Here is a 15,354-nt window from a genome sequence, read left to right on the forward strand (position 1 = left end):
AAACGTCGGGGGAATCGCCGGTTTTGCGATTCAGCAATCGCTAGCGTTCAGCGTGAACGCTAGCGATTGCAGGTGGAAAAGGGCCCTTAGTGAACATTTGTGGTAACCCACAATGCACCGCTACTGAATATGCAAATTATCTCTTCATGCCCCTGAAGCCAGGCTTACCTCCAGAACTGCTGGTGTATAGCAAACCTATAGCTTTACATTTTACAGAGCCTCACCAACCCCACATGCAGACAGCCTGTTTCGGACTTTCGATCTTCCTCAGTGCATGGCAGGGATTGATATGGCTCTATAGGTGGCCATACACTGGTCGATTTGCCATCAGATTCGACCAGCAGATAGATCCCTCTCTGATCAGAGAGGGATCGTATGGCTGCCTTTACTGCAAACAGAGTGTGAATCGATTTCAGCCTGAAACCGATCACAATCTGTGGTGGTTCTGCCGCTGCCGCCCACACCCCCCGCCCACCCCTCGCATACATTACCTGCTCCGGCAGCGCAAGTCCCCGCTGTCTTCTTCTCTGCTGGGTTCCGGCTGGCTTTACCTTCTTTCTGTCCGGGGGAGTTTAAACAGTAGAGGGCGCTCTACTGTTTAAACTTTCTGCCGGGACAGAAGGTAGCCAGCCGGTCCGGAATGTGGAACCCAGCGGAGAAGACAGAGGGGACTCACGCTGCCGGAGCAGGTAATGTATTGCCGCTGTATTGCGTCGGGCATTCGAACGCCGCTATCAACGCACTCCCGACCCGCCGGCGATCGAGCAAAATCTTCTGCACGGACGGCTCGACGGGAACGATTGATTTCGGACGGAAATCGATCGTTCTGTCAGCATTTGCACAAGGATTTCACAGCAGATTCGATCACAGTGATCGAATCTGCTGTATATCGGCGGGAAAATCGTTAGGTGTATGGCCCCCTTATGGGATAGGGCTTGGACCAGTACAACAGAGTAACCAAGCAGCTCGGGGTGACATGTGCAATTCTCCTTTTTTGCTCACTAAGATTATGCCAGCCATTTGTGACATTCTAATACCGTATGTATCGTCTAATGTATGTCTATTTCCTTTCTGTGGCCAATGTTTATTACCTGAGGGCCCTATTGTGCAGCTCTGCTTGTAAATCGTTTACGCTTGTTGGTACGACCCGAGTTGCGGAGGTACGCACTGGCGTTCCATTGGAACGTGGCAGTACACATCTGGAAACAGTGCATTCCAGGGCGGAAGCGATGCTATGTTGATTGGGGCTGGAGAGTGAAGTCAGCTGTGCCCAGCGTGCTGCTCGTGGATGGTGTAGTAAGGGGCGGACTGTGCAACGTGCTTTACTGGGCCCTATAGATGATTGCGGCGTGTGTTGATGGGCTGCCATGACGGAGGTGTGAAGGGGGGGCAGAGCTCCATGATGGGTGGTCTTTTCCAGATATCAATGGCAACAGGTAAGCGATGGGGGTCATACAGTCTTCAGAAAGCCCAAATTGTGGGGCGAAACGATCGTCGACCTTCCTCCGCACCGCTTGACGGTCACATTGTTCCAGATAAGTATATGTTTTTTTTATCCGTTGTCACTTGCAAGCTTTTTACCTTAGTAAAAGTTGTTGGGAATTTTTTATGTGAGCTGCTCCTGGATTCATCTACCTATGTAGAGGGAAGTCTCTAGATGCCAAAGAGCAGTGATGTCTAACCGGTCCTTCGAGGGCCAAGGTCCTCACACATTTCTGACAGCTCAAATGAATTGATGGGTCTAAATCAGGAAAAGTGTGGTCCATCATCCTAAACACTGGCATGGATCTGGCCCTCCAGGCCTGGAGGTCGACACCTGTGCCATAGAGCATCCCAGTCCCTTCTCCATCTCGTTGTTCCAGTACCATCCCTACTGAAGTTATTCATCCTACAGGTCGAATCCCTCTGCGCACTCCTGGGACAGGCTTTGGAAGTATTTGGGTGCCTGAGTACTTCTGAAGAGGAGTGTATCCATACTCTACACGTTTAAGTCCAGGCTCAAACATGTGCAGCAAGAATGCGTCAGTCAGTCAGTCTGGAACTACTCAGGGACGCAAATGCTTTCAAAAGCTGCCCGAGGTAGGCAAAAGACCAAGAAGGATGAGTAGCTTCCATGTGACAACGCAGGAGCAACGGGACAGAGAGAGTATTGGGAAGGTTCTATGGTATGAAGTAGAGTTTCCTCACTTCAGGTATGCTTTTAAGACATCTAGCTTGCGCAGTGGAAAAGTATTAATTCCCTAACAATGTTCATAGACATGTGCCCGCGCAGTTACTGAGCAATAGATACTCCAGCCCACTGCAGCACCCCTCCTTCAGACGCATGTGTGCCCCCAGCCACGTGCATCCTCAATCGCACTCGCATCACTGGGAGCATTCTGCACATGCGCAGAGTGTTCCCGTCCACTAGAAGAAAGAGAGGCGCTGCAGGTGACAGGAACATCGCGGCGTAACGGCGCAGGCACAGGGTGGCTGCAAGGGACTGGTAGAAGCTCCAGGTGAGTTAAAAAATTTTTTTTATTATTTACTTTAGGTTCTCTTTAAGTTACACACTTGAGGCTTGTCTATTCGCAGTGCTATTTTGTTGGGAAACTTACTTTCCCCTTGATCTGGTGCACCTTTCAGAGGGCAGCTGAAAAATGTACTTTTCAAACAAGTGATCCTGTCCTGAAGTATGTATAGATCTCCTGTCCTGAAGTATGTATAGATCTCCTGTCCTGAAGTACGTATAGATCTCCTGTCCTGAAGTACGTATAGATCGCCTGTCCTGAAGTACGTATAGATCTCCTGTCCTGAAGTACGTATAGATCGCCTGTCCTGAAGTACGTATAGATCGCCTGTCCTGAAGTACATATAGATCTCCTGTCCTGAAGTACGTATAGATCTCCTGTCCTAAAGTACGTATAGATCTCCTGTCCTGAAGTACGTATTGATCTCCTGTCCTGAAGTACGTATAGATCTCCTGTCCTGAAGTACGTATAGATCTCCTGTCCTGAAGTATGTATAGATCTCCTGTCCTGAAGTATGTATAGATCTCCTGTCCTGAAGTATGTATAGATCTTTACATTCATACATCTAGATTGCAGAGAAAGTACTCACTTGGCAAACTGGAAAACATCAAACACAAACTTCTCCATTTTGATCCCGTTGGGCTGTGATGGTTTCACCAAGTTTCCTTCTTCATCCACGTAGGGAACCTTTTTTATGGCGACGTGGTACCCCAGGCTTGGCTCTAGTGTCCTGATGGAGGAAAAGGGGATTCATTTGTTCTTGTACTGAGACCAAAAGTCCTCCTTCCTTTTTCTTAGTCACAGTAGAACTATCAGATACATCACTTATAGCTAAAGAACATTTGTGCTGATTCACAAAGCTTTTATTTTAAGTATTTATATATAGCGCCAACATGTTATGCAGCGCTGTACTGAATATATATTGTCTTGTCACTAACTGTACCTCAGAGGAGCTCACAATCTAATCCTGCCATAGTGATATGTCTATGTATGTGTTGTGTAGTGAATGTATCATAGTCTAGGGCCAATTTAGGGGGAAGCCAGTTAACCTATCTGTATGTTTTTGGGATTTGGGAGGAAACCTGAGTGCCCGGAGGAAATCCACACAGACACGGGGAGATCATACAAACTCCTTGCAGATGTTGACCTGGCTGGGATTCGAACCAGGTACCCAGCGCTGCAAGGCGAGAGCACTAACCACTATGCCACCGTGCTGCCCAGACCTTTGTTTAATTATCTCACCTTATTAACTCACAATTTATCTCTCCTTAAATTAATTAACTTATAGTTTATCTCTCCTTATTTTTACTTAAAGGACAACCGAACTGAGAGTGATATAGAGGCTGCCATATTTATTTCCTTGCAATAGCCCCGCTGATCTATTTGGCTGCAGTAGTGTCTGAATCACACCTGAAACAAGCATGCAGATAATGTTGTCAGGTCTGCTGCATACTTGTTCAGGGTCTATGGCTAAAATGTATTACAGGCAGAGGATCAGCAGGATAGCCAGGCAACTGGTATTACTTAACCACTTAGCAGCCAATTTATTTAGAGCCTTGCAAGTGCTCCGGGACAATGTATTTTATTAAATGTTTCTATTTCTCATTTGTTACATTTCTCTGCTTCTAATTAGTACTGCTGTAATGTGTATATATGGCCACTTGTCACTAGGGGGCAGTGTGAGGCAATAACAGAGGATGTCTGCTTTCAGTTTCTATATTTTCTTTAGGCCTTTAGGTAGGTAGGTATAGGGGCCTTTAGGTAGGTGGGTAGGTAGGTATAGTGGCCTTCATGTAGGTGGCCTTCATGTAGGTGCCCCCCCCCCCCCCCACGGCCTCCTCTGCCCCCGTGCCTCCTCCGCTCACCGCCAACCCCCCCACGGCCCCCTCCGTCCCCCATGCCTCCTCTGCTCACCCCTGCATAAGTATCTACTCACCTTTTCCATGGAGCGCAGAGCGGCAGACCTCTTCGTTACTTCCCTGTTCCCTCTAGTGGCCTGGCCGGCTTGTACTGATGATGTCATTGTAAAAGTCGATCACTAGGGGGAACCAGGAAGTCAGCGAGAGGTCTGGCGCTCTGCGCTCCGCTCTGGATAGGTGAGTTGATGCTAACTATGCGGGCGGGCAGGGGGGGCGAGCGGAGGAGGCGCGGGGGGGGGGGGGGGGGGTCGAAGGAGGTCGGAGGACGAGTGAGAGCGGGGGAAGGGGCGGATGCGCGGCGATGCAGCGTCGGGATTCGGAAGGTGAAAAATGGCGTCGGGATTCGAATCCACGAATCTCGAATATTTCCCAATATTCGAGGGATTCGTGGATTCGCCGTCCCATCCCTAGTTGAAAGGAAATAAATATGGCAGCCTACATATCCCTCTCGCTTCAGTTGTCCTTTTACTCATGATTTATCTGTCCTGATCTGTTCATCTCATGCATTAGCTCTTTCTACAGTTAAGGTGAAAAATAAGTAAGATTTGTGAATCAAACACTAGGACTCTGAACAGGGTTCACATTATGGTGGGTACACAGCATGCAATTTTCACTCCAGATCTGATTCAATCAAGTGATCAGATAGATATTTAGATCTCACATTGATCGGCAAAAGAAGGTCGCTAATGGAGCAGCAGAATTTCGGAGACGGATATACACCGCACGGAGGGCGACACAGGACAGGTAATGTATAAATGCACACACGGGAGGTACATTTATACACTACTGGGCAGCACTGGGGGTTTCGTCACTTGTCCAGATATCGTTCGTCGTTACCGCTATGCACCCGATCAACCATGACGGGCCCACATCTTGCAGCATGTCCGATCGATACATGCAACCAATTTCGGGCCCAAATTAGTTTCATCATCACTCGGGTATGCTCTTGGGGATTTTCATCCGATTCGATAATAATTACCAAATCGAGAAATGTCTGGCCACCTTTAGAGAGGAAGTACAGCAGCACGCAGAGGCGGGACAAGGTCCTCCAGCACCCAAGGCTGAGACACCAAAGTGCGCCCCTCCATCCCTCCCACCCCAGCCGTCACACACTGATTGCTATTAGACTGAGAGGCGCCACAGGGCCCACAACCTCCCCAACACCTTAATATCTAGTTATCTGGCTTGCAGTCACTGCCGTGTATCCCCTTTTCTTATTTATTTCTGCTTCAAACACAATTAGGGATGACAGCTGAATGAATTCTGTGCCCCTCCTACACTGCGCCCTGAGGCTGGAGCCTCTCCAGCCTATGCCTCGGCCCGGCCCTGGCAGCACGGGTCATGTGATCACACTGCTAATCATTAAATTGATATCTACACATTGGATAGATCATATTACATAAGTGGGAGGATGAGCAAGAAAATGGGAGTAGAATATGTAAAGTTGGAAAGGGCATATATCTACTTTATCCACTACTACAGTATATCTATGTCATCTGTGACTTCACCTAGGCCACGAGGAGGTAGATATAAGTCGTGTAGCTGAAGCACAGCTGTGCATGATTGGGCATTGCTCCTGTGCACACCTCCAGCACCCTCTGTTGCAGCACTGATTGGTGAAAGGGAATTTATGTTCCCTGAGCCAATAAGATTGATTTTTACCATTAAAAATACTTTTCATTTCTCAGTTCATAGTGAAAAAAATACACACTGTAGCATTATTTCAAAATCAAATACCCTCACCATAAATTGTGACAGGAACATAATCTAAGTTTTGTAATAAATGGTAGAAATAGCCAAACAAAATTTGTGTTTTTTATCTACAGTAGCGCTTTTTATTTTTAAACTGGGATTTGTAACACTGAAAAATAATGTGTTTTCCTATTTTTCTCCCCTCTATCTCCCACAAAAATGCATAGAAAACAAAAGTATTCAAGGGAAAAAATGGCATACAAAGAAAACCTAGTTTGTCTTGAAAAAAAAAAAAACGATTCATATTTCATTTAGGTGTCATAAGTAGGGAGAAAGTTATTGCTGATTAAGTAGGGACATAGCTAAAATGTCAAAACTGCTCTGGTCCATAAGGGGGAAACAAGGTCTGGATGTGAAGTGGTTAAGTCACGTTCCTGAAACAAATGAGCAGCCATCAGAGTCAGACTCGGGTCATGTGACCGGCATAAGGGTTCTGAGTCAGGGACACAGGAAGTACTAGTAGCAGAGCATCAGTATGAAAACCTGGCATGTCAAATGTCTTAATATGAAATAAAGAGGGCAGCCTACGTACCCCCTGAAACCCACAAAGCACATGCTGCTAATCTACTGGTTCACATACCCAGCCACTCTCCTTAGGAATTCCACGGTGAAGAAATGGTTACAGATATTGCCGGCGTTATAGGTTAAGCTGCCATCCGGGTTGCGTTTCTCAGCGGTTTCCGCGGTGATCTCGCTGTATTCCACCACCTGATAGATGCCATCCACTTTACAGACCACCCCTACAGGTTCTGCCGGGTACGCCTTCTCCACCACCTGGGCAAACACAGAGAAAATCACGTCAGAGACCACCAGAGACCCCTCGCCTTCTTTACAAACGCCTACTGTAGAAATGGAGTAAATACAGCAGCCCAGCCTATAGGAAGGCCACAGAAGCAACAATAATTAAAGGATACCCGAACTGAAATGTAACATGATGAGATAGACATGGGTATATACAGTGCCAAGCACAATAATAACTATGCTGTGTTCCTTTTTCCTTTCTCTGCCTGAAAGAGTTAAATATCAGGTATGCAAGTGGCTGACTCAGTCTGGACAGGAAGTGACTACAGTGTGACCCTCACTGATAAGAAATTCCAACTATAAAACACTTTCCTAGCAGAAAATGGCTTCTGAGAGCAGGAAAGAGATAAAAAGGATCAGTAGTTCATAGATTTTTAGCTCTGGAATACTTGAATTAATGCGTCATTGAGCAAAAACAATAGAACAGTTAAAAGTACATTAAATAAAACAGTGGAATGTCTTAAAAAGTCGTTTTTAGGAGAAGGAAGTTAGATACATTTGTTTATTTCATTACTTTATTTTCACCTCAGGTGTCCTTTAAAGGGCACCTGCAGTGAGAGGGATATGGAGGCAGACATGTTTATTTCATTTTAAACCATGCACATTGCCTGGCTGTCCTGCTGATCCTCTGCCTCTAATACTTTTAGCCATAGACCCTGAACAAGCATGCAGATCAGATGTTTAAGTGAAGTTTGACTGGATTAGCTGCATGCTTGTTTCAGGTGTGTGATTCAGACACTACTGATGCATAAAAGATCAACAGGACTGCCAGGTAACTGGAATTGTTTAAGAGGAAATAAATATGGCTGCCTCTAGATCCCTGCCACTTCAGTTGTCCTTTAAAGGGTGCCAGAGACAGGGAGGGAGAAAAAAAATATACTGTACATACAGTACCTGGGGATTCCTCTAGGCTGATTGCTCCCTCGCCGTCCGCCTCCGCCACCTGCATTGTTCACAATTGGCCCAGGAAAGTCCCCCAGTCTGTGCAGACGCAATCCGGCCGCATGCTCCCCCGCCGCAAGTACTATTCTGAAAACCTCATAATTACAGTGCTTGCTATTATAATAAAAACCAAACACTTATTAATATTATGAAAGAATGCATCTTCTTCCATAAATTCCCTGCTAATGGTAATTGTCTAGAATCTCCCGTGTGCAATCTCTAAATTATATTTTGTATCTAAAGGTCCCAATACACTGGCAGATGGTCAGCAGATTCAACCATCGAGGGATCTATTGCTGCCAGTGTAGTGCTAACAGATTTCCAATAGATTTTAGCATGAAAACCCCCATGAGGAGATGGACTAGTCTAGCACATGTCCGTTCTGTCTGATTTTAACTGCTTACTTTTTTTGTTTTGCTCTAGTGGTCCTTTAAGGCTACTTGCACACCAAGACATTGCATTAGGTGCCACGTTAAGGTCGCATAACGTGCACCTAACACAACGTATGGTGCTGCAAGATAGGACGGTAGAGTGAGCCGCGTTAGGCGGCTCTATCCACATAAGGTCTCCCAGAGTGGCGCTGATTGGCCGGCGGGACCACGTGATGCGGAGCGAGACACTCCGCATCACGTGGTCCCGCCGGCCAATCAGCTGCCGCCAGTGCAGTGAATATTAAGTAGCCATGTGCGCAGCTACTGTAGCTGGCTCTCCCCGCCTCCTCTCTGCCCCCCACTGAGCATGTGCAAACAGTCTAACGCGGCTATAGCCGCTCCAACGCCGTAGCATGCTGCACTTTCGGGAGAACGTGCAGCGTTACATGTAACGCAACGTGGGCTGTGTGAACAGCCCACTTGTGTTGCATTGCTGTGCGTTGGGGGAGCGTTACAGGCGCACACTAACGTGCGCCTGTAACGTCCCTGTGTGTAAGCAGCCTAAGTCATTATCACGATATACAGTATATCCACGGGGACTACTTGTGTTTTGGGGTTTTGAGGCCATTACCTCATAGAGTTTCCAAACAGAAAGGCTCAAATTACATTGCAGGCAAAAGAGTTATTGGATTTTTAATACTTGAACACCTCATAGACTCAACATAGATTTGGAATGGCCAGGGTTTTAAGTAGGGATGGTACAATCAGAAATGTGAGCTGGCAGCATGAGTCACTTGCACTGCAGCTCACCAATCCATCAAATGCGGCAATTTTGAATAAAATTAACATTAGCCTTACTGCCATCTCAATGCCCATCGCTAGTTTTGGTACGTGTGGCCTGAAGATACCTTCCTAAATGAGGCCCATGCCGTGAATACACGCCGGTTTACTGACCTTAGCTCCGCAGTCGGCGCCTTTGGACACGCAGAACCCCACAAAGACAGGATCAGCCATCTTCACCAGGATATTGTCCACACAGTACACGTGGATGTACAGAATGCCTCGTGCCTCCATGTCTTCTAGAATACGGTTGTCAACTAGCGCCTTGTACAATCCTCCATTCCCATCTGCAACAATACTGTACATGACTTCACTGCCACACTATTTCCTTCCTACAACCCACCTAGATATTTTTTTACCCCACATTACATTGGTATCACTTGAAAAGGGAACCTGAGCCATCTGTGTAAAAAGGGCGCCATCATAGACTTTAATGTTGTTTGCCACAAATCTCGTTCAAAATAACATATGTTTGACATGAAACGCGGTGAAGATTGGGCACTACCATGGGTGATTAAGTTTAGGCACCACCAGGGTGGGCTAGGGTTAGGCATCACAAGGTGGGGGGTCTTAGGGTTAGGCACCACCAGGGGGTCTTAAAGAGGAGCTCCAGTAAAAATGATGTAATAAAAAAGTGCTCCATTTTTACAATAATTATGTATAAATGATTTAGTCAGTGTTTGCCCATTGCAAAATCTTTTAAATCCCTGATTTATATTCTGACATTTAATACATGGTTACATTTTTACTGCTGGCAAGTGATGTAGCTGCTGCTTGCTGTTTTGGCAGTTGGAAGCAGCTATAACCAGCTATTTCCCACAATGCAACAAGGTTCACAGACAGGAAACTGCCAAGAGTACCTCGGTACTCAGAGCTTCTTGTGGGAGGGGTTTCACCACAATATCAGCCATACAGCGCCCCCTGATGGTCTGCTTGTGAAAAGGAATAGATTTCTCATGTAAAAGGGGGTATCAGCTACTGATCGGGATTAAGGGTTAGGCACCACCAGGGAGGGAGGTTCTTAGGGTTAGGCACCACCGGGGGAGGGGGGGGGTCTTAGGCACCACCGGGGGGGGGGGGGGTCTTAGGGTTAGGCACCACCAGGGAGGGTCTTAGGCCTCATGCACATTAGGGCCGTTTCTGTGCGCTTTTCACAGGGCATCGCCCTGTGTGTTCAGCGAGGTATTGTAGCGCATCTTATCGCATTTTATAGCCGAAAGAAACCTTGGCTATATCCAGTGCCCTTTTAAAGCCGAATAAATATCACTTTTCCTAGCTAAATCCGGCGCCATTTTATAACCAAAAAACAAAAATCTTGGCTATATCCAGCACCCTGTTTTGCAGGCGCCCCTTTCAGATGAATACTATTACAATTACCTCTTCCCAGACTGCTCCCCAGGACTGGTTCACACAGGCTTCTGTGCGGCAGTAAACGTGACATTATCAGCGAGCGGCAAATACAACATTTAAGTGATCAACTGTCCAATTCAAATAAATGGAAGTTGATTTTATACGATGGGTACAGCTTTTCGCTGTTGTATCTTCTCGTCTTGGACAGGGCTGGAGAGTCGGAGCGATTTTTGGGTACCTGGAGTCGGAGTCGGTGGTTTCATAAACTGAGGAGTCGGAGTGGCAGGAATGAAATGCCTCCTATGTTACAAACTTTCAATCAACAAGATTGTTACATGCAAATTAGAGGAGTCTGAGTCGAGGAGTCAGTGGAATAATATACTGAGGAGTCGAGTTGGATGATTTTTGTATCCTGGAAGGGCTGTGGAGTCGGAGTCAGTTATTTTGGGTACCTGGAGTCAGAGGTTTCATAAACTGAGTAGTCGGAGTAGCAGTGATGAAATGCCTTTTATGAGGCTCCCTTTGCTGAATCTGTCATTTAGTTTGGCACTGTTATTGGCCTGAGGAAGTGGGCTCTGACCCGCGAAACGCGTTGCCTGTGCTACTAATAAAAACCTTTGTAAAATACAAAGATTTTTTCGTCACTGAGGTAAGCCACCTCAAATTTATTTCCCGTTTTTAAACTGTTTTTAGATGCTTTTATTACACCAGGGCGCCTCTTATACCCTTTTTATGTTACAAACTCAAAACACAACTTGACAACTAAAAGCTGGGACCCGATGCCGAATGGTTTTGTGCTCGGTAGCAGAGAAGCTTTTGCATCAGCTAAATGAACCGCCGCAAGCCTTCCCACCAGCCTGAACCAGGTATTCACCCAATTAGTAGAAAAAAAACTCCTTCAACAATTCATCAATCATTTTCCCAGCAACCTCTAGCCGCCTGCCCACTACTCCCACCCAACCTTACCCCTTATCAGTCTTATGTTACACAACCCAATCAGTCAGCGAGGAGGCGGGGCTTTAGCTGGAAGAGAAACCCACTTTCCCCACCCTGGCATGCATGTGACCTGTATGGGGGCGTAGTTCAGACTAGGAATGAGTGGACAGCTGGAGGCCACTGAGAAGATGAGGCATCATCAATAGGTACAGCAGGTATTATCAGGAACTTTAACCACTGGAAACTGTAGACTCTGATTGGTCTTTACCTGGAGCCATCGCCACCTTGTCTTTGCGTTCTAAAATGACTTTTCCATTGAAGTCTACAGCAGGCAGCATCCTCTGCTCAAACATCACCACATCTGAAGGCTCCACGTTAAAGAAGTTGTGTTCCTCGAAAAACTTCTGTGTTGGGTCCAGGGTGAACTCACTGGTCATTATATACCTAAAGGAGTATAAAACCGTGTAAAACAGGTGCACAAACTAACCAACTACGCAGTAATAACCAAAACCAAACCAGCTACTTCTCCTGCTGTAAGGCTCGGTCCACACTACATGCAGTTGCAGAACACAATCCGCGATCCGGGATCCAGTTTTCAAAAACTGGAATGGAATGGATTAAAAAAAATGGATCTAATTTTTTTTTTATTTTTTTTTTTGCAAAAAAAAAAAAAAAATGCAGCATGTTTGCAGTTCGTTTAATCATTCCGTGGCCGTGAATGGCATTCCGGATCTCCCTCCATTTCTGTGTCTGTGTAGAGGGAGATCCGTTTTTGGATTGCCTGCCATTTCCACTCCGTGTATCGGCGGGCGGCCGATACTAGTGATGAGCAGAGCGGAGCAGTGACGTCACTTCCAGTTCCCCCACGGCTGTGATTGTTACACGCTGGGAACGTGTACATCGAGCGGCAGGCTTGCGAGAAGCTGAGGCTAAGGTCGCGCGGAGTGGATGGAGCAAGGACGGCATGCACACCAATGGACTGTGAACCAGACCGGGTGAGGGAGCCTTGCGTAAGACTGAATGGTGAGAGCCCTCGGTGGCAAACTTTAACAGATTGCTTTTGCATGAACTAACGCTGATGCCCATATTAACCACAAGCGCTCACTAACAAGCCCTAAACACAGCCTGCCAGCAGGAGAGATGTTGTTCCCATGTGTGACATTACAACATACTGCTGCCGCAGAAGGGGTCTTTGCAACTCTGGAGTGCTAATGTGAACTGCTTGACAAGCGGCTTATGTGTGTGCTACTCCCGGGAGTAACAGGACTTCCACATGTGTGTGTATGCGGTGGTGTAGTGGGTGCTGTATGAGTGACACAGCCGGCTGTTAGTCAGCTGAGGAGGAACACTGCAGATCTGCTTTTTAATGGGTTGTGGGGGATTTTGTATTGGCAATGTTAAATAAAGCGTATTTGTACAGTAGACAGTGGTGTATCGATTTTGCACTTTAGGAACACAATTTTCCCCACTGGCTCCCCATTAAGGGTACACAAACCACACAGTTTGGGCGCAGGATATTGTTGGGATAGATTTGAAGTTCCTGGATGTGAGGCGCCCGTCCAGCACTAAAAACCGCTGCTGCCACGATCGTGCATGCTCCCCCGTCGCTCGTGCATGAGCTTGTGCTCGTTAGTGCCCTCTTCCAATGTGAATAATTGTTGTTGCAACCAATCATTCACATTAAGCTACAAGATAAAAAAAGTTTTTTTTAATTAATGGCACATTAAAAAAATAAAGTTGTTTTTTTTTTTTTTTTAAAGTTTTTACCCCTTCCAGACACGGCTGTCTCCTCCAGAGGCTCAGGGGGGATCGGCTGACATAGGCTGAAGCCTATGTCAGCTGATGACAGGGATTGGCTGGCGGGCTGGGGGGGGGGGGGGGGAAGACACAATTATTTAAAAAATAAACAAATATTTATAACACTGGAGGAGCGATCAGACCCCACCAGCAGAAAGCTCTGTTGGTGGGGAGAAAAGGGGGGGAGGGGAATCACTTGTGTGCTAAGTTGTACGACCCTGCAGCTTGGCCTTAAAGCTGCAGTGGCTTATTTTACAAAAAATGGCCTGGTCTTTAGGGAGGTTTAACACTGTGGTCCTCAAGTGGTTAAGCAAGTCAGACATGGATAGATAAATAGCAGAAGTGGTAAATGAGATGATTGATTTATAAATACAATAAATAAATTGCAGACAAATTAATAAAAATTGTCTGTAGCTTCGAATTGAGACAGTCTGAAGGGCTCAAACCCACTAGAAGCCCTTTCTAAGCGCTAGCGATTTGAAAACGCTCTTGCTAATGCAATGCTATGGGGGAGTTTTATAAAATCACATCCCTCAAGTAAGATCAATTCCAAGCTAAGTACAATTTGCATGAAGTTTGCATGCTATACTAACATCTCATTTATGATCTCTCAGATTAACATCTAATAATTTGACAGACTCCAGAGTCCAACTAAGAACCTTTGCAGCCAGAACCATCTGTCATGCTGCCCCTACTCTTTGGAGCATCTTGACACACCCAATCAAGACAGCTCCAGCCCTGGAGGGAGTCATTTAAAGTGGAACTGTAAATTTGTTTAAACCAAACAGTTTCACTTGCCTGTGGTTTCCCCAAGCCCCCAGCAGCCGTCCTGTGCCCTCGCCGGTCCTGCCCGAGCCTCCGTTCTCCCGCGCGACCTACTTTCATTACTGCCGACTTGCAACTGCGCCTGCGCGCCCAGGGCAATGCGACGCTTTTTAGCGGGTGGAAACGCGAAGAAAGCGTTGCATTGCCCGAGGCGCGCAGGCGCAGTTGCAAGTCACATACTGTACATTTTTCCCTGTGTACATATTACTTTGTACTAATCTGAGACAAGCTGATGCTCTTTGGGTCCTACAGGAGAAAAGCATGTTACAAATGCTTTGTTGTTGGTGGTGCACCACACATGATCTACTGTATCATCTGTACATGATGTACTGTATCATACATCACTATAATGCCCCATTAGTCATATCACACAATACTTGCCATGGCACGCCGCACCACACATGATCTATACCCTGTACTGTATCATACATCACTATAATGCCCCATTAGTCATATCACACAATACTTACCATGGCACGGCGCACCACACAGGATCTATACCCTGTACTGTATCATACATCACTATAATACCCCATTAGTCATATCACACAATACTTACCATGGCACGGCGCACCACACAGGATCTATACCCTGTACTGTATCATACATCACTATAATACCCCATTAGTCATATCACACAATACTTACCATGGCACGGCGCACCACACATGATCTATACCCTGTACTGTATCATACATCACTATAATACCCCATTAGTCATATCACATAATACTTACCATGGCACGCTGCACCACACATGATCTATACCCTGTACTGTATCATACATCACTATAATACCCCATTAGTCATATCACATAATACTTACCATGGCACGGCGCACCACACATGATCTATACCCTGTACTGTATCATACATCACTATAATGCCCCATTAGTCATATCACACAATACTTACCATGGCACGGCGCACCACACATGATCTATACCCTGTACTGTATCATACGTCAGTATAATGCCCCATCAGTCATATCACACAATACTTACCATGGCACGGCGCACCACACATGATCTATACCCTGTACTGTATCATACGTCAGTATAATGCCCCATCAGTCATATCACACAATACTTGCCATGGCACGGCGCACCACACATGATCTATACCCTGTACTGTATCATACATCAGTATAATGCCCCATCAGTCATATCACACAATACTTACCATGGGACGGCGCACCACACATGATCTATACCCTGTACTGTATCATACATCACTATAATACCCCATTAGTCATATCACACAATACTTACCATGGCACGGCGCACCACACATGATCTATACCCTGTACTG

At 46.3% G+C, this 15,354-nt stretch overlaps 1 protein-coding gene across 1 annotated transcript in view; it reads right to left on the reverse strand.

The window, feature by feature from the left end:
* UAP1L1 (UDP-N-acetylglucosamine pyrophosphorylase 1 like 1) overlaps positions 1–15,354 on the reverse strand; it is a 36,399-nt gene that overhangs the window by 13,610 nt on the left and 7,435 nt on the right. The window contains exons 3-6 of the mRNA XM_068248760.1: positions 11,690–11,865; positions 9,250–9,422; positions 6,762–6,955; positions 3,100–3,240 (exon numbers count right to left, since the gene is read on the reverse strand). Of these exons, the coding sequence (XP_068104861.1) occupies positions 3,100–3,240; positions 6,762–6,955; positions 9,250–9,422; positions 11,690–11,865 (684 nt within the window). The remainder of the gene's footprint in view (positions 1–3,099; positions 3,241–6,761; positions 6,956–9,249; positions 9,423–11,689; positions 11,866–15,354) is intronic.

This window comes from Hyperolius riggenbachi, chromosome 8 (genome assembly GCF_040937935.1).
Source record: "Hyperolius riggenbachi isolate aHypRig1 chromosome 8, aHypRig1.pri, whole genome shotgun sequence".
Lineage (NCBI taxonomy): Eukaryota > Metazoa > Chordata > Amphibia > Anura > Hyperoliidae > Hyperolius > Hyperolius riggenbachi.